The sequence below is a fragment of the Mus musculus genome, chromosome 1 (genome assembly GCF_000001635.26).
Source record: "Mus musculus strain C57BL/6J chromosome 1, GRCm38.p6 C57BL/6J".
Classification (NCBI taxonomy): domain Eukaryota; kingdom Metazoa; phylum Chordata; class Mammalia; order Rodentia; family Muridae; genus Mus; species Mus musculus.
Genome location: NC_000067.6, coordinates 75,383,054 through 75,400,873, shown reverse-complemented (window position 1 = coordinate 75,400,873; position 17,820 = coordinate 75,383,054). Strand labels below are relative to the sequence as shown.

The 17,820-nt window shown below is 53.3% G+C and overlaps 1 protein-coding gene across 31 annotated transcripts in view; it reads right to left on the bottom strand.

Annotated features, from left to right (window-relative positions):
• The window catches only part of Speg (SPEG complex locus), a 57,024-nt gene that overhangs the window by 31,447 nt on the left and 7,757 nt on the right, over positions 1-17,820 (bottom strand). For 4 of the 31 annotated variants that reach the window (XR_003947244.1, XM_030243202.1, XM_011238643.2 and 1 more), the window contains exons 2-7: positions 16,806-16,835; positions 16,129-16,218; positions 15,710-16,046; positions 11,770-13,076; positions 9,752-9,895; positions 8,930-9,112 (exon numbers count right to left, since the gene is read on the bottom strand). Coding sequence is in view for 27 of the 31 variants with exons in the window: in XM_030243202.1 (XP_030099062.1) it covers positions 8,930-9,112; positions 9,752-9,895; positions 11,770-13,076; positions 15,710-16,046; positions 16,129-16,218; positions 16,806-16,835 (2,091 nt within the window). In the remaining 4 variants the exon portion in view is untranslated. The other 27 variants (XM_011238645.2, XM_030243402.1, XM_011238647.2 and 24 more) reach the window with 20 other exon arrangements.

Genomic DNA, 17,820 nt, shown 5'->3' with positions numbered 1-17,820 from the left:
TCTACAGAGAATAGCCTGGAGCAAACGGTGTGGCCAGCAGAAGAGCCACTGATGGCTTTAGAGGCAATCCTGAATTCTACTCAAGCAGTTAATCTATGTTACTAGCATGAAGCTCCAAAGAGGTAGCAGGAACCTCTGGGATCCCCACCACAGCAGGGTGAAGCACTGGTTTCTTAGGTGAGCTGGGCCTGGCACGGAAGGGCAGCATACACCTCATGCAAGCCCCATCCTGACCTCTGTCCCGAGCCAATGAGGCGTCAGTGTCTAGGCAGCCCATCCCCCTCTCCCTTCTCAGCTTCCCCAGGGGCACCTGTTGGCCCCACCCTACAGCATGAACCCCAGATTCTCAGGCAATGGAAAAGCAGAGTTAGATCATCCATAGAAAAGAGTGGTTCAGCCTAGGAAAAGAGGAAGGGGACACCTGAGTCTGCCTTGGGGGAGGGGTGTCCCCAGGGCCCTGAAGCTCTCCCCTACAACTGGCCAGGGGCCCAGCTTCGCTGAGCTGGCGCTTATCCGACTGCCAAATACAGACATGAATCTGCCACAGCCCCCTGGCCCCTCCTCCTGGTTCTCCAACCCCAAGCCCCCAGCAGTACTGCACCCCAACTCACCCTGAGGCTTTGCACACGAACCCCGGCCTGCACCTTCCTTAAGTCTCTGCCCTGGCACCAGGCCCTCTTGCCCACTGCCCACTGGCCTTAGCTCCCCAGGGAACAGGCGATCAGCCTGGCCAGCCCCACTCACTCGCTGACCCAGCTGAGGCCCCGCACTGAGCCAGCCCTGGGGGGAGGGGAAGTGAGCCTAGGAGCGGGGGAAGGAGGAGGTGGGGGTGGCCAGCAAGAGGCTGGGCAGCAGGCAGGCGCTGGCTGGGAAGGTGGTGCCTGCTGAGACCACAGAGAGCAGCCCCTGGAGTGGTGGAATAGGAACGGGGGAGGGGCGGAGCCCAGACCAGCTGAATTTAGACTCTGATCATTCCAAGCAGCTAGCTGTCTGCCTTTCCTCTCCTTACAGCTTGGGACACTGACAAGAGCTGAACCCATCAGTAGCGCCTAGACTACAGGTGTGGGGACCCCGGTCCTCAGAGGGGTCTAAGGGGTGGCACTGCACTGCGGCATTTAATATCCTTGCCTGGGCCAGAAGTGTTGACCCATACAGCACAGCAAGCGCCATGCTTTGCCCAAACCAAGAAGAATCCTGACCTAGGAATACATAACTAGCCAGCCTTAAACCCCCAAATAGGCCACAACCAGCTTTTTCAGACACAGAGAACCAAAGAACTGTCAGGGCTTGACCCTCCTTTCCAGATTTGTCCCCTGCCAACCTAAGGAAACTGAGCCCATGGCTGCAGACTCCCAGGTCCTGCCCTAGACAAGTTCAGGAGAGCAGGTACTTCAGGACACAGGCCTGCACCCTGCTCAACCATGGGTTCTACTGAATTTCTGCTGGCAAACTGCCCCTCACCCCTCAGCCCACCAGGGCTCAAAGCTAGGGAAGTGTGGGCCGCTCCTCCCCAATGGTCGCTCCTCCCCAGCTTCCGTTTGCACCCAGTGGGTAGGGAAGGGGCTCAGGAAGAATAATAGAAGCAGAGGTGTTGAGCAGAGGCCACAAATCTCTCTCCCTCCTTGATCCCCTCTCTCCACCCAGGGCCACATTCCCAAGCTATGACCTGTGTTCCCCAGCACTGCCAGTGATGAAGAAGTGTGGGGGCCAAGAGGACAGCCCACTTTCAGGCTGGCAGTCTCAAGGTTGGGGAGGAGAGAGAAATCCGAATGGCATTTGTGGCCGGGGGCGTGGCCACCAGCTGATACTGAGGTCATAGGCACAGCCCTTGGAAGAGGGGACTCCTTTCCCTCTACAGAGTTTAGATTCCTGGCTCCAGGGTCACCTCCAGGCTGGACAGTGCTGAGGCAAGCTCCCAGGCTAAGGAAAGGAGGGCGGGGCAAACATTTAACTCGAATTGCCAAAGGTCTATGTTTGCTTCAGAGACCCCTGGTGGCCAGCAGGGAAATAGAACCTAGGTGCTAGCCAGCCAATCAGCAGCAAGCCTAGGTCAAGAGTCTTGGCGAGATTGCTTGTCAGGCTGCAGGCTCAAGCTCCAATGGAATGCCTCTCTGAGAAAAAGAAGTGGCCTCTGTTCCAGCCATAACCCCAAAGTACACCACCAAGCTGTAGAATCCCAAGCCCTGCAGACCGCATGGGCTAAAGCAACTTTGTAGCCATTTTTTTGTAACATCCCAAGCCTGATCCATCTACAAACCCAGATTTCACTGTGGGAGATAACACCAGCAAGGGCAGTGTTCTTTTGATCCCAAACCTTCCCATTAAAGGACCACTTCATTACATTTGACCCAGCTCTCCATGAGCTGACTCTATTCATCTAGCTGCCCTTTGGACAGTTCTTTCAGGCCAGTATCATTCAATAAGAACTGGCATTAGACAGCCCACAAGCAGGAATTTCCCCCAGGCCAGTATATCCAGTCAAGCCTGACATCCCAGCTGTCTGTAGTCTCTTCACGACAGACACCCAGTTTCTAGCACACGGATAGCATCACCCAAGGCCATCTACACCAGAACTGTGTGCGTGATGCTTGAACCACCCACACGGGTACCACTTGGGGCTTGTTTTGAAATACAGATTCTTAGACCTTATCCAGCCTACAGAATTGATTTTCTAAAGTGAGGAGTCGAACACTGTAATTTTTTTCTTCAAAAGCACTCTAGAGATCCCTAGGCACATGGAAGTTTTGAGACCTAGGCAAATCTTCATGGGAGGATGGGAACTCTAAGAGGTGATTTCACTGAATCTCACAGCTCTTGGCCATTCAACTTCAGAGCAGGGCTGTAAATCCATAAGTCTGGTTCGACAGCCCTTGTGATTCCAATGACAGCAGCCAGCTTCCCACTTTGAGCTAGATCTTTAACCCCATGCCAGCGATTTCAAACATTTGTTTTTTTCAAAATGCTTCTTATATGGTTGGGCTTCTTGTTATTTTTGGTTTTTGTTTTTGTATTTTGCTTGTTAGTTTTTTGAGACAGGGTATCTCTGGGCAGCCTTGACTCAATCAGTAAACCAGGCTGGACTTGAACTCAGAGATCTGCCTGCCTCTGCCTCCTGAGTACTGGGATTAAAAGCATGTGACACCACTGCCCAGCTTGGTTGATTGGGTTTCAAAGTTTTCTGAGCACAGGAATCACCTAGAGAGTTCTTTGGGCTATGGTCCCCTGTAGTCTCTGATTTACAGTCTGGACTTGGGCTGTCTGAGTCATTTGTTTCTGGGGGATTGAATGTAGGGCCTTGCTAGGCCTCTTTTTCTTAGTCTGAAACAAGATCTCTTTAGTTGCCTAGGGTGGTCTTGAACTGACTCTGTATCTCTGGCAAGTTATGATCTCAGCCTCCACAGTAGTTAGGATTACAGGTTTGGGTCACCAGGTTATCTATTGCATTCTCGTGTGTGTGTGTGTGTGTGTGTGTGTGTGTGTGTGTGTGTGTGTGTGTGCTGGTGCTTTTGAGGGCTCATGGAACCACATCTCTATGGCCTATGGTTTCTGCTGCCATCTCAACCTCCCCTCTCAGACACAGCCTTATTACTGTGTGTCCTCCTTAGCATCCACAGGCTACTCAGGGAGTGCTCATGGCTTGAACTCCCTGGACAATGCTTCCCTTATTCCTCTCCAATCATCCCCAAGTTCTGTGGCCCACACAGCCCTCAATCCATCTAGCAGTGTCTCCAAGCATGGCTTCGAGGACCAAGGTGTGGAAAAGACAGTTGTGTAGTCAGGGGACTTTGACTTGATAAGAAAGACACTATAATATATAACATATATTAATATACAATATATAATGGTGAGCAGGACAGAGGCTGAGTGGCCAGGGAGGAGCCAATAAGGGTCATACATACAGGTGACTCTTGGCTCTGGGAATGAGGGAAGATGTGGTATTTAAATTAGAGCTTGCTTTAGAGAAACTAAGGCAAACAAACTATGTGAGGTAGAAAGTATAGGCTCAGAGGCCTGCAGACTGTTTAGGAATGGACATGGGTGACAAACTAAGAAAGGGGCAACAGGGCCATGGTGTCACACACCTTTAATCCCAGCACTTGAGAGGCAGAGGCAGGCAGAACTCTGTGAGTTCCAGGCTAGCCTGGTCTATGGTGTGAGTTCTAGGACTGCCAGGGCTACACACAGAAGCCATATCTGAGAGAGAGAGAGAGAGAGAGAGAGAACCATGTCAGACCAGGAATCTCTTGATACCTGCCACCACCCAGAAAGACCTATGCTCTATTTGTCTGGAAGGTGGAGGCCCACTGAAGGGCTGGCCTTTGCTCTGAAGGCCAAAGGGAGCCCTATATGGTTTGTGAGGAAGGGAGAATGGGCTGGGGATTAGCTAGCACTTCCATGTGTCCAGGCATTTACCTTTGCCCTCCATATGTGCTGCCTTGGTAGGCCCCTCCCAGGCCCTTTTTGAAATGGCTACCACTATGATCACCAGGGAAGTGACAGGAAAGGAGGACTGGGCTTGGAGGTGGAACTTGTCTCAGTGTGTTGGCTTGGCCATCTCCCCAGAACTTCCTGGGGCAAGAAGAAACACTGCTGAGAATATTTCAAGTTTAGTTCTAAATGTATGAAATGATGGTGAGAATTTCATTTGGTCAGCCTGACCCAGTCGGGTAAGTGTTGAATTTCTCACATATGACTATGTTGGATTGTTCAGGGTCAAGTAAGCTGTTTGTATCCATACTAAATTCTTCTGGGTGACAGATAAGCTCCATTCTAAGTGGCAGCCTTAGGGAGTCGGCCCACAGATACCCCTGATGCTGACAGTTGGGACAGGGAGGGAGGGGTGAGTCTGGCTGAGAAGACCATGGTACTCTGCTTTCTCAAATGTCCAGATCCCAGTGAAATGGATAACAGGGGCTGTGTGGTGTTCTCTCAGTGGTCACTGTCTTTGCTAAGGAGGAACCTGAAACCATGCATTTGGTGGCCTAGGACCCAGGCCAAGAGAAGAGGGTAGAGGTTGGTGGCACATTTTTCTTCTTTACCTTTTGCATTCACATTGCCCAATAAATAGTCTCTTTCCTAACAAGATAATGGAAATCTTAAATATAAGACTAAGATAAGTCATGATGAATGCACTCTCCTGGCCCAAATTTTGAAGGGCAATTCTCCATCCTCTTAGAACCTCGCTAATCTTACTGAGTACATCACTCATTTATTAAGGTGATGCTTACATGATAGACCAAAAGAAGGAAGAGGAGGAAGAAGAATGAGAGAGAGAGAGAGAGAGAGAGAGAGAGAGAGAGAGGACAAAAAGGAAAAGGAAATGAGGACAGTTTTAAGGCATAGTGCAAGGCCATGGCTCTGTTCAATCAAACACGTGAGGCAAGCAGGCAATGGGATGGATGATGAAGCACTCTGAGCCTCCCTCCTCTGCCTCCTGTCAGAGTTTACAGTGGAAAGGACCCAAGAGCATCAGGAAACAGGACTAGGGCAACACAGGACAGAGATGGAGAATCAGGAGAGGAGACAGAGACTCCTCCCCAAATCTGGCTACTCATAGAGGCCTGGGCAATGCACTCCTCACAATCTCAGGGAATACCTTAGCCCCAGTGTCTTCAGAGTAGCAGGGAAGGAGACTGTGCAGTGCAGTGGTTAGGGATGCTCAGCCCTAGCTCAACATCCTAACTGAGATGAGGGAAACTAGCAGCTGAGACCATTAACAAGTACGACAGATAAAGTGACATTGCGCAAACACTGAAGCTCCTAATGGGACTATCCACACTTTAAATGCTGGATGCTGGATGTGACTGGTGTACCACGAGGTGCAGTACAGACACAGAACACTTCCCTGGTCATGTGAAGGTGTGGTGGTCAGCGATGTGCCCTGGAACACTTTGCTAACACTCCCTAGTCTCCATTACCGCATTAGTGAGTGACAGGGGCACAATGACAGAAGCTACTTCAGAGAGTTGGTTAAATGTTACTTAGGTGAGAGCTGGTTCAAATGTTACCATAGGACGGACTCAGCAAACACCAAAAAGCTGTTACTTTTATCCCAGACTCAAACTAATTTGTTACTTGAATAAGCAATTTCCATTACTATATCACTTATTGCTAATAGCATTCGCAGGCAGATTCCCAGGCTGAGCGCCTGGCCTGGCTACAAATCATATCTGAAAAATAGGAGTATCACATGCACGGGCAACACACATCTATATCTCTATCCATCCAGATGCACACACCACGAACACATACAGGACTCACTAGAGCCTGAGGAAAGAGACATGAAAAGATTTGGGAACAACAACAACAACGAAAAAGGTACATGGCACTCTAAACAGAAGCAAACGTTCAAAGACAGGGTGCCTGGCATTAGTAGGTACTCAACGGAGGCTTGTGGGACAGATATGGCAGCTATCAGAAGCTTCACTTGGGTTAGTCACTCACATCACACTCCAGAGACCCCCCTCTGTCTATCCCCCACTTAGGGTTATTCAGTGAGTGAGACTGACTCAGGGTTAGGGCAAGGCTGCCTTCCTAGGCCAATGGCTGAATTCTCTAGTTGCCTGGTCCTGGTTACTGTTATTCCCAACCAAGAATTGACACCTGTGGGTTTTCCAAAGCAGGCCCTGATGGGGTGGCTACCCCTGAAGCACACTGAGCACCCAGCACCCAGACTGGTTTCCATGGCCCTGGGTGTAAGGGTCGGGAGGCAGTCAGTAGCTCAATAGAGTTCTCTTCCCACAAGACAGTGCCATTTCCCTCCACGTACTCCCTGTACCCCCACAGCTGGACAACCCCATCATCACAACTGATGGACACCTGGTCGGGGACCCTCTCTATTGCCAAAGTCTTTGCCACCACTGGTTCTGCCTTCTCCAGCTACTCCCTGGGCCCTGTGGCCTCCATCCAACCACTCTAGACCAAACAGTGCCTTGTAGGGTAAGAAAGTCAGCTTGCTCCACAACCAGTGCAGAGTCTGGACCTGCCAGCCAGCCTCTTGGGCCCTGGAGCCAGTCTGACTTATGGGGCCTGCTGTGATGCTTGGTATAGCCTGTCATAATGAACATTTTCTGGCTGCCCAGAACAAAGCAGGCACAGAGATGCCGTGATGAGATGAGGACCCAGGGCCTGGAGGGCACAGAGGGTCTAGATGGAGGGCTCTGGAAGAACAGGAGTGGAATCCCCAAGGCACAGAGAGTATGAAAAGAAGGGCAGGGAAGGACATAGCTCTTTCCAGATCCTCAAGGAAAGCCGAGCTCGTGTGCACGGCAGCACCCTCAAACGCTAACAACTAACATTTGTCTACAGCTTTACAGTTCATAACGCTCATTCGCACATTTGCTTCCATCCGTGAGGACGGTATAATTATCTCTGGTTTACAAATGAGGGAACCGAAGCTCGGGAGGTTCAACGTGGCAAGCACAGAACTCCCAGTCAAGTGCTGACAGCTGCCGTGCCCCAAGCTGCTTTCCAAACCTTAAATGGCTCCCAGGTGGCCACCAGCCAGGATTTGGGGCACCTCATACCCCGCCCCTTGCCAGCTCTCAGCCCAAGCCAGGTATTGACTGGAGTTCTGGAGCCAGGCCTGGGGCCCCTAGGAGAGCTGGGAGCTGAGTCAGAGGCCAGATCCCAGAGATGATGGAAGGATGGAGGCAGGAAGTGGACGGGTGGGCATGATTCAGCGTAGTGGGAGTGTGAGAAGAGAGCCTCAGACAGCTCCAGGGAGGGATGTGGAATGAAGGACAAAGATCACAAGCCAGACATGCCACCAAAGGAGCTGACACAGCCCAAAGGCTGATACCAGAGCCCACCAAGAACTCCCAAACTGGGAATGTGTTAAGGGCTGAAGCTCTGGCATGTGCATGCTTGGGCTCCGAGCTTGTCTCTGCAACACTGAATGAAAGAAAGGCAGAGCACGGGACATACTGACTCCCAGCCTCCTCCAGGGCCCTGATGCATCCCAGAACACTGTTCTCTGAGCTCTGGCTTCCAGAGACTTTGGACACCCACTGGAAACATCCATTTGGGAACATCTGTGGGTTTCACCATTATCTTTTCCTGCTTCAACACCCTGTCCATTCCCACCCCACCACCCCAAGATCAGCACATTGTTAGACGGAACCACCTAAATGAGCAGAACTGCCATGCTCATAGATTCTGCTCTAGCCCTGCCTGAACCTGAGAGACACTGGGCTGCAACTCAAAGGAGTAAGTAGTCTGGTACCAAGTGAGGGCAAAGAACAGACAGGACAACCTCAGCACGGCTGACACTGAGACACTGAGTGTATTCTCTCTGCTGCCTCTGTACGGTGGGGGCACTTGGATTCTTTGTTACTTTCTATTTTCTTCTTGTTCTGGGAAGAAATGGATCTCAGAAGCTCTTGGTGCCTCTTAAATCCTTTGAAATGAATCATTGTTTTTCTCATAGACTCAAAGACAATTGGCCTTTCCACCAAACCCTGTTCGGAGAGATCATTATAGCAGTGGTTCTCAACCTGTGTGTCTCAGCTCCTTTGGGGTCTAAATGACTCTTTTACAGGGCTCCCGTTTGACCACCAGAGAGCACAGCTATTTACATTATGATTCATCACAGTAGCAAATTACAGTTATGAAGTGGCAACAAAAATAATATCGGCAGCGTCATCACATCATGAGGTGTATTAAAGGGTGGCAACATCAGGAAGGCAGAGAATCACTGCTCTTTAGGATGTTCAAAGATGAGTTTGGCCAATGTCATGGATTTTTCTGGATGAGCGTACCCCTGTCCTGAGACTAGGATCACTCAAACTGCTTCCTCCCGAGAGTCGGACCCAGAACAAAGGAAGATTGTGCACACTGGGAAGCCAAGACTCGGAACCCATACTTTCACATTGACCAGGAAGAATCCACAGCCCACCCCAACCAGGACCTACTCCAGAAGGCTCCCTACCAGGTCTCACAGCCAGTGAAGAAGCACAGGTAGCTTGGCCCAGTTCGTTGGTGGCAGTGGCTGTGTAGCTCCCAGCATCGGCAGCCTGGGCCTCTCTGAGCAGCAGTGTGTGCCGTTCACCTTCAGCCCGGATGAGAAGACGACCCTCGCTGTGCAACATGGACCCATCCTTTTTCCAGGACACTGTGGGGAAGGAGGAAGAACCAGCTTGCTATGGCCACAAAGGGACTTCTGGGAGCTCTCATCCTTACCCCCACTCCACAGGAACATAGCTTATTCTTTCAAGACAGTGTTTCTCTGTGTAGTTCTGACTGTCCTGGAACTCGCTCTGTAGACCAGGCTGGCCTCGAACTCAGAAATCTGCCTGCCTCTGCCTCCCAAGTTCTGGGATTAAAGGTGTGCACCACCACTGCCTGGCTTCAATACTTTTTTAAAATAATTTTTTAAGTGAGACAGGGTTTTATGTAGCCCAGGCTCACTGTGTAGCTGGTATCAAGGATGCTCCACCGTATCACGCAGTACTGTAGGGCAAACTCAGAACCTTGTGTATGCTAGGCAAGCACCCTGCCAACAAAGTACATCTTCAGTCATCTTCCCTTGGGGGAATTTTGAGGAACCTGCCCTCACTCCAGAAGCTCGGCCACCACACTTCTGAGCTGGGGAGGTAGGGGACAATCTTCCAGAATACACCAGAGCCAGAGCAGCCCCATGGACGGACAATTCTCCCCTTCCCCACAAGAGGATTCCAGGAGACCTATCCTGTCCCCACACCACATGCTTGCCACCACAACCCGCCAGCCTCCAGCCCTCCCTGTAGCTCACCTTGGGGTGGGGGGTTGGCGGTGATGATACACTTAAGTAGCACGTCAGCTCCTGGCGCCACCACCATATTCTGCAGAGGGATCTCAAACACGGGTGCCTCCAGGGGCTCTTCCCCAGCGGACACATAGGAGTCGTCTGAGGACTCTGCCAGATACAGGAGCAGAGGGAGAGAGGGTAAGGGGACATGAGACTTGAAGGGTCATTGTTGTAGTGTCATTGGGGGGACATTTGTGGGGAGAGGGGATGTTGACAGTACAGAATCCTAGAAAACCAAAACCCAGCATGAGAAGTTTCTGGAAGACAGGGTCTGAAGGAAGCAAATGTTCTTAATCAGAACAGGGTGGCAGAGACCATACTTCCTTCCCAATTACTGCTGGCACAGGAGGGCACTGGTACGTGGAGTGGGTGTCTTCACATGAATGTCCTGGAAGATCTTTGAAAGCACTCTAGGGCTGGTGAGATGGCTCAGCGGGTAAGAGCACCCGACTGCTCTTCTGAAGGTCCTGAGTTCAATTCCCAGCAACCACATGGTGGCTCACAACCATCCCTAACAAGATCTGGCGCCCTCTTCTGGAGTGTCTGAAGACAGCTACAGTGTACTTACATATAATAAATAAATAAATCTTTAAAAAAGAAAAAGAAAAGAAAAAAGAAAGCACTCTAGGGGCCACGAGACTACCTAAGCACCAATGGGCAGAGAACAAACTACTAGCCACCTAAGACCTAACAGCAATCCTAGGTTCACAGGGAAATGTGGCGGGTGGGGCTGGGGAGATATTCAAACCTGTAAGGCCACCAGATTGCCCAAAGAGGCAGTGGTAGAGAGATCAGCCAGTCTTAGGAAACTCAGCTTTGATTCTGTCCCATCAGCAGATAGTAACACTATCTTCACTGAGCACAGAGAACCAGGAGTTCATCAGGAAATAAGACATGGTGCCTGCTTGTAGGATACTACAGAGAGATAAAGACCACACTGTTGTGGGTCTCACTAGATATCTTTTGAATGTGTGCTGGAGGTTGAGCTCAGAGCTTCGTGCATCCCGGACAAATGCCTTCCCACTGAGCTCTCCCTCTCTCCAGCTCCTTTCCCGGTATTTTCTACCTCTAACATTCTGTCAGCTAGATAAAGGACAAAGTAGGGCAGCAGCAAGGGCTGCGAAGACCCCAGGGTGGCTGCCTTCTTAACTATATCACCCTCAACAAATGAGACCGTCTCTCTGAGTCTCAGCTTTGTTATGGGGAAGACGGCAGGGTAGCATTCAGTGCTTTGTACAGCTGGTAAGCAGACAGAGAGGAGGTAACATCTCTATGGGTCTATTTGACACAACATCTGGGCCACTGTTGTGGGAACACAGTAATGGTGGTATGTACGATGGAGGGAACCTATACATGTCTAACGATTCTGAGGTGCTGACACACAAATGAAAAATAATTTTGATGGAGCAAATTACCAAGGCGGTTAAGTGCAATAATGCAGGTACAGGCAGGACCTGGGACACACTGGGGAAAGCAGCAGGGACTTAGGGACAGAAGCATTCTGCCTGTGATGTTGCTCATCAACCATAGGAATCAGTGAGGCAGGATGCAAGGATGGGGGACAGGGGAGGCTCAGTGTGGCCACAAAGGGGTAAGGAAACGGGGCCTGGGGGGCGACAGAGTAAAGGGTTAGGGAAGCTTCCGGGTTTTCAAGAATTTTAGACTGCCTGTCCCCACAAATGGATTGGGGGGCGGGGCATGAGAACGCCTAGGTTCCAGCCAGTGCCTCCTCCAGCTGATGGTCCTTGGCCCCACTGCCTAACAGTCCACTGGACCAGGGAGGCCCTCCAGCAGACACCCGGGCTTTGCTCACATCTCTGCCCCACTGAGCACTCACACTGCACCTCACCAGTAGCAGATCCTAACATGGTACTTTTACTCCAATCCCTGCCTGTATCAAAGCTAGAAGCCGCAAAACCGCTGTTCCCTGAGCTCTCTCAACCGGCGTTGGGGGACATTCTCAGCCATCTCAGTGCTCTTACCGAGCTCGGGGGAAGTAGGCCGAGCACGGCGACCTTTGCCTTGGCTGCGGGTCCCTCTGCGGTCCCAGGGCCCCCAGGGGCCATCCTCCTCAGGTCCTCTGCGAAGCCTCTTCTCAGCCTCGGGTCCCGCTCTATTCTTCTCCAAGGTTTGGGGCAGAACAGAGTCCTCCACTCCCGGAGTGGCCCAGGGCAGAAAGCGCACCGCTTGAGCAGGGGGTTCCCGCTTGCGACCGGAGGGGGCTTTTGTCCTGCTCTCCGGGGGATCCGCGGTGTAGGGCGGCACAGGGCTCCTGCACTCCTGGATGGCTCTGCTCCTGGTTAGCGGGAATTGGTCCCGACGCTTGATCTCCTGCTGCGGGCCTTCCCCCGGTTCAGTCCTGCCCACCGGCCCTCTGCTTCGGGGCCTCCCAGGCTCGTCCCCAGATTTGCCCGCACCACTAGGAGGCGGCGGCTGGGTGGCAGCCGGGCTCACAGCCCGTGAGGTCTTGGGTGTGGAAGGCCGGGAGAAGAGTGGGGGCTCGCCGGGCTCCCGAGGGGATGGGGCGCGCTGCAGCGTGGCACGCAGGGACTCGTGCGAACGCACCAGCTCCTCCCGCGACGTAGATCGGCGGATGCGACCCAGCTCCTGGGCGAAGCGGAGTTCGAGGTCCGAGGTTGCACTGCGTTGTCGCGTGCGTTCATCCAACGAGGCCGCCTTTTGCTGGAACAGGCGACGCCGCTCTGCCACACTGCCCCGAGGTGACCGCAGCTCCTCCTGCGAGGCCTCGGGTGTGCCCCACGCCGCACCGCCCTCGGACTTCGGCTGCTCCAGCGAGCGAGCCTTGCGCAGGGGCACCCAGGGCCGCAGGGGCGCTGGCGGCGAGTCGCTGCGCTCCAGGCTGCGTCGCCGCTCTTCGAAGAACTGTAGCTTGTCCAGGATGCGGGACCCCGCGCGCACCAGCCGGGGCGAGCGGCCCAATGCTGACAGGCGACCCGAAGCCTCGCTCAGTGGCGTCTGGGGCCGGGACTCCACTGTGCCCGCCAGCGACGGCCCGGATGACTTGGGCTTTTTCCCTCGCTTCTCTTCCGTGGTGGTGATGTCCTCAGGCAGCGAGGGCTCCTGAGCACGCCGATGGGGCGAAGTGGGAGTAGCTGGGGGCTGGGTACTAGGTCCTGGCAGAGCCCTCTTTCCCACCCGAGGAGATGGTGGGGGAAGCAAAGCGGATTTGGAGGGAGGTGGAAGGGCAGGGCGTGGACGAAGGGCATCACTGGCTGGCTGAGGCTGAAGGTCAGGCTCCTCTCTGTGCAATCCACTCGGAGGAATGCTGCTGCAGAACCAAGGCCGAGAGGGGTGGAGGACTCAGAGGGCCTTCCCTCCTAGACCCCCTAGCTTGTGAGAGGGATTGAGCAGTGGTGCATGCTGGGCAGGCTTGGGGTGACAAGGGCCAGATTTTCCTGCCCCACCCCCTCGAGGGCACAGCCAGAGCAGGTGCTGGGGAGAGGCCAGCGGCTCATGCACCAGAAGACTGGGCTATTGGCTGGGTCCAATACAGGCTCAGCCCCAAGGGTTCTAGCCAGCCCCCTCCCCCCAGCCCTGGAAGCTGGGACACAGCAAGAATTGAGCTTGAGGGAGAGAAAGGAATGGCACTGAGGAGGACCCAGAGATGAGATGGCAAGGGAAAACACAAGGGCTGGATAGGGAGGGGCTCCTCTCAGGAACGTGCCTCCTACTCATTCCTGCCCCAAGCTGGTCCCCACAGGAGCCCAACCCAGTCTGGACAGGATACTTGTCCTTCATAGTGAGCAACTGCCTCCTCACTAGACAAGCCTTTAAGGAGCAGTATCTTATCCATGTGACCTGAGTCCATTCCTTAACACCAGCACCCATAGGATCTGGCTGGGAATGGAATATCCAGAGTCCCTACCTCTTGATCAGTTTCCTCATAGTATAGGCTTCTGTCTACCCCTCACGGGTAAAAATCTGAGTCCTTGGAAACCCTTCTGAGAAGCGCGGAAGTCCTCCCTCAGAATTAGCCCTGCTCAGAAATAACTACCAAGTGGGATTGAACAAAGAGTGGGGGAGAGGAGGAGTGAGGGAACCTGTCAACCCAAAGTACCCTCTCATCACACAGCGTTCTGATGCCTAGGAGCTAGGCCTCGGTTTCCCCTGTCTGCATGGGGAAAGGGCATGGTATGCAGGAAGAGTGTCAGGAAAGGGTATCTGAGAGCCGTTATCATTCCTGACATATGGGAGAGAGCTGAAAACCTAGGAGTATGCTCACTGAAAACTTAGTGTGTGCCAGGCATGGATTAGGAATGCACTTGCATTGAGCTTTAAAATATATCCTCTCAGAAGTCACTCAACAGAACGATTGATACTGTCCCATTAACAGATAAATAAACTTGAGGTTGGTTCAAGAAGGTCCCGTGCTTTCCCAAGGCAGTAGCTAGGACTTGGTGCTAGGGACAGAACACAGATAGCCTGATCCCTAAGCCTTTGCTCCTGTCTAACTGTCTCAGTTTCTGGGAACACAGAAAGAAGAAGAAATTGTGCAGTGCCATCCAGGAGCCTAAGTTTTCTGGCTGCTTCAATGTAAGGATATTTTAGACTACCTGAGTCACCACCCACTCTATAGACCCACCCCTGCTTGGAAGAGGAGGAAGGGGTAAGGGCGGAGATGCCAGCAAGGAGGCAGTCTGTGGAGGGGGAGCACGAATGGGGGCAGTAAGAGTCGTTAAGGAATGATCTCTGGGAACTGGGTGAGGCCTGAAGAGAAATTGGGGACAGCAGAGGAGACCTCTTGCTGGCAGCTCCTAGCTCCAGGCCAGACTCTGTACCACAGATATCACTAAGGAAATGGGTTCCTCTGAAGTTGCCATAGCAACTCCAGGCTCAGGCTGGGGCCTGGGAAAAAAAGGCAGGGAAGGAGTGCCCGATAATGGCATAAGATAAGCAAAGGAGCTCCCAGGGGCCCCTGCCCTGACCTAGGCCTCTCTGCCTGCCCTTCACTAACCACTCCAAGCACCCTCTTAAACAGCCCACTAGGGTACCTTGCTTAACCTCTGTATGTCCACCTGACACCCACACCCATCGCAAACCAAGCCCCCTTTCAGTTCCCTAGATACCCCCATCATATCTATCATCAGCCACTCCACACTTCTGACATAGCAACCCCCTCCCATTTCTGCCATCCCCCAAATCTCCAAAAAAGGCTTCAATACCTCACTCCAACACCTCCATATGTCATCCATCCCCTTACCACATCGGCCATGGAGCCATCCTCAGGTATGGTCCACGAGATCATCACACACCCCCTACCACTGCTATTCCAACCCTTCCCCTCCCCCCCCCCAGCTCCCGATTCCCACCCCCTCCTCATCTCTCGGCCCCCTGCCTCCCCACAGACCACATGCTCCGCAGGCCCCTTGTCCCAGCTGCCCCTGACCACCTCGCTCTCGTCTCTCTCCTGGGTGCTGTCTCGTTCCCCTGCTCTCCCGGGAGCTGCCGTGCAGAAAGGTTGTTCCTCCCAGAAAAAGGCCCACATGGGAACAGGAATGTGCAGGGAAAGGAAAAGGCAGCAGCTGCTGAGACAGCAGGCACGGAGGGGGCCTCTGAGGGGGGGGGGGAGATCCTAGGACAACTGGAGCCTACATAGGCGAGGCAGGAGAGGGGCCCTGGCAAACTGGAGCTCTTAGAGGAGCCGTGGAAGGGACAGAGGGGGTCCCAAGACCACGAAGACGGCACTGTGAGCCAGCACAGGTGGGAGCAGGAGGCCGTGGGTGGGAGTGGTGTGGGGAGAGAGTGTAGCCAAGGCTAGGCGTGGAAGCAGTGGGTAATGGAAGGCACAGAGATGGATGAGGCAGAGAAGACCGGGGTGGAGGTTGGTGGAGCAGTGATGGGGCCGCACAGGACAGCATGGTGAGATGAGACAGTGTGGACCCAGGCGAGGTAACTACTTACACGTGGATCGAGAGCGCCCGTCCTCTGTACAGACTGAACGCGCTGCCATAGAGGTCACTGGCCACCGAAAGGCTATCCTCTGACCCCCAGCTTGCGCCCACCAGATTAGCTCGCGATGCCCGCACCAGCGGCTCCACCCCCAGGTGCCGTGGCCCGGCCCCGGTTGTCTGTGCTTGCCTTGGGCTGCCTGGGAGGGGGCGGGTGCCACCCCCGCTGCCCGCTTCCTGCTCCAGGACCGTCTGCCCGCTGCCCCACCAGCTCACTTGCTCCTCTGAGGTGCCTGTCACGGAGGTCGGGGGTGTGTCCAGGGAGGTACCCACCAGGGTATCAGAGCCCCCTAAAGAAAGGAGCACAGTGAGGCAGAAGCACCCTTTGTAGGAAGGCAGTCGGCTTGCTCTTGGAGCACTCAGAAAGCTCACCCGTGGGGGTGCTGAAGGCCCTGTCATCCCGAAGCTCCAGGCGCTGGGTCCCCGGCACATCGCTGATGTCATCCTCGGCAGTCTCCGAGTCTGGATAAGAAGGGGTCTGTGTGGGCAGAGACCTCCTCCCTATGCCTCCAACTCTTCCCTAGTCGCCACCTGCCTCCCCCACAGCAAGTTCCATCTTAACCACAGGGAGAATTCCAGGACCCAATCTACTCTCTTTTGCTCCTGACATCCCCTTGGCCAGCCTGGGATGCTTAAAGAAGCCCCTCCCATGCTGGTGCCCAGGCTCGATCTCTGGACCACTCCTGCTCTAATGCTCACCCTTACTTCCATGGACCTTTTCAAATAAGCCACCCCCACCCACTTAATGGCTTACCAGGGCCTCATCCACCCTCACCAAGTCCACAACAGCTTAAGGTCTTGAATAGCTGCATCCCACATAACAAGGCCCTAACTCGCAGGGCTCAAAAGTCTAGGTTCCAGTATCCCGGGAACAAAGAGGAGTCACCTCAGAGTTGTACTGTCAAGGCACGCAACCAACAGCAGGACCAGGCTGTCCTGAACCCCAAACCAGCCGGAAGGCATCAGGGTGTAATTGAAGCAGTGTGAGGAGAAGCCCAGGCTGGGTTGGGGAAGGGAATGAGGGGCTAGGGCAGGAGCCAGCTTCCTACCGTAACTTTGCTTTCTGCAGGAGCGGAAAACTTCGCTTCCATAGGAGCAGCAGGAGAGAGATGTGGACAGACAGTTATCAGAGTGTTTGTGGGATGGGGCATGGAAGGCAGGCAGAATATAGGGAGGCATGAGGGTCCCTGCTGTCCAGGGATACCAGAGATGTTCTGTGAGATGGGGAGGAGAGGGAGACCCCCTCCCCAGAAGGTACCAACACTGGTGAGCCATATGCTTGAGTTATCTCAACTGCCCAGTGGTTCTGGTCCCCTTAGCACTTACTGATACTCTCACTAGCCACACACACACACACACACACACACAAACACACACACACACACACACACACACACCACATTTGTGCTCAGCCACGGACTCAGTGTTTGCACTGTATTTCTGCCCTTCCTTACAAATGCATTCCCATCTGTCTGCACTGGGCTGTGGCAGCCATCTTTCTCCAAGAATTTCTCTACTACTGAATGGTCCTCAAAAAAAAAAAAAAAAAAAAAAAAAAAAAAAAAAGGCTGTGTTTAGGTTAGGAATAAAGATTCCTGGGTATTTTTCAACATCCTAGAGTCTGTCATGTTCTGTGCCTCAGTTTCCCTTTGAGTACCAAAACAAGCAGTGGCCATGTAATCCTTTCTAGAACATGGCACTTGGTCCCACAGATGGACAACAGAGAGTCCCCTATGGTGGGTGTGCTAAGGAGCCCCTTCCCAAATACTAGGGCTTTTCTCTGTTGCAGAGAATAATTGTCCTTCTTGGGGGGGGGTGGATAGATGGAGAGGGGGTTCCACATCTCATGGGCTATCTTCAGGGCCATAATGCCTCATGAAGGGACATGGACCAAGAAGAGAAGCGGGCATGGGTTACAGCAGCCAGAAGTCCACGCACCATGGGTAAGTCGGCCAAAGGCCCGGCGGGAATGGCCGGTTTTCTGAAAGAGAAAAGCCAGAATGAGTTGGTGAGGGGGAGGCTTGCTCCTGGACCCATATCCCTCTCATTCCAATCTGCTGTTAT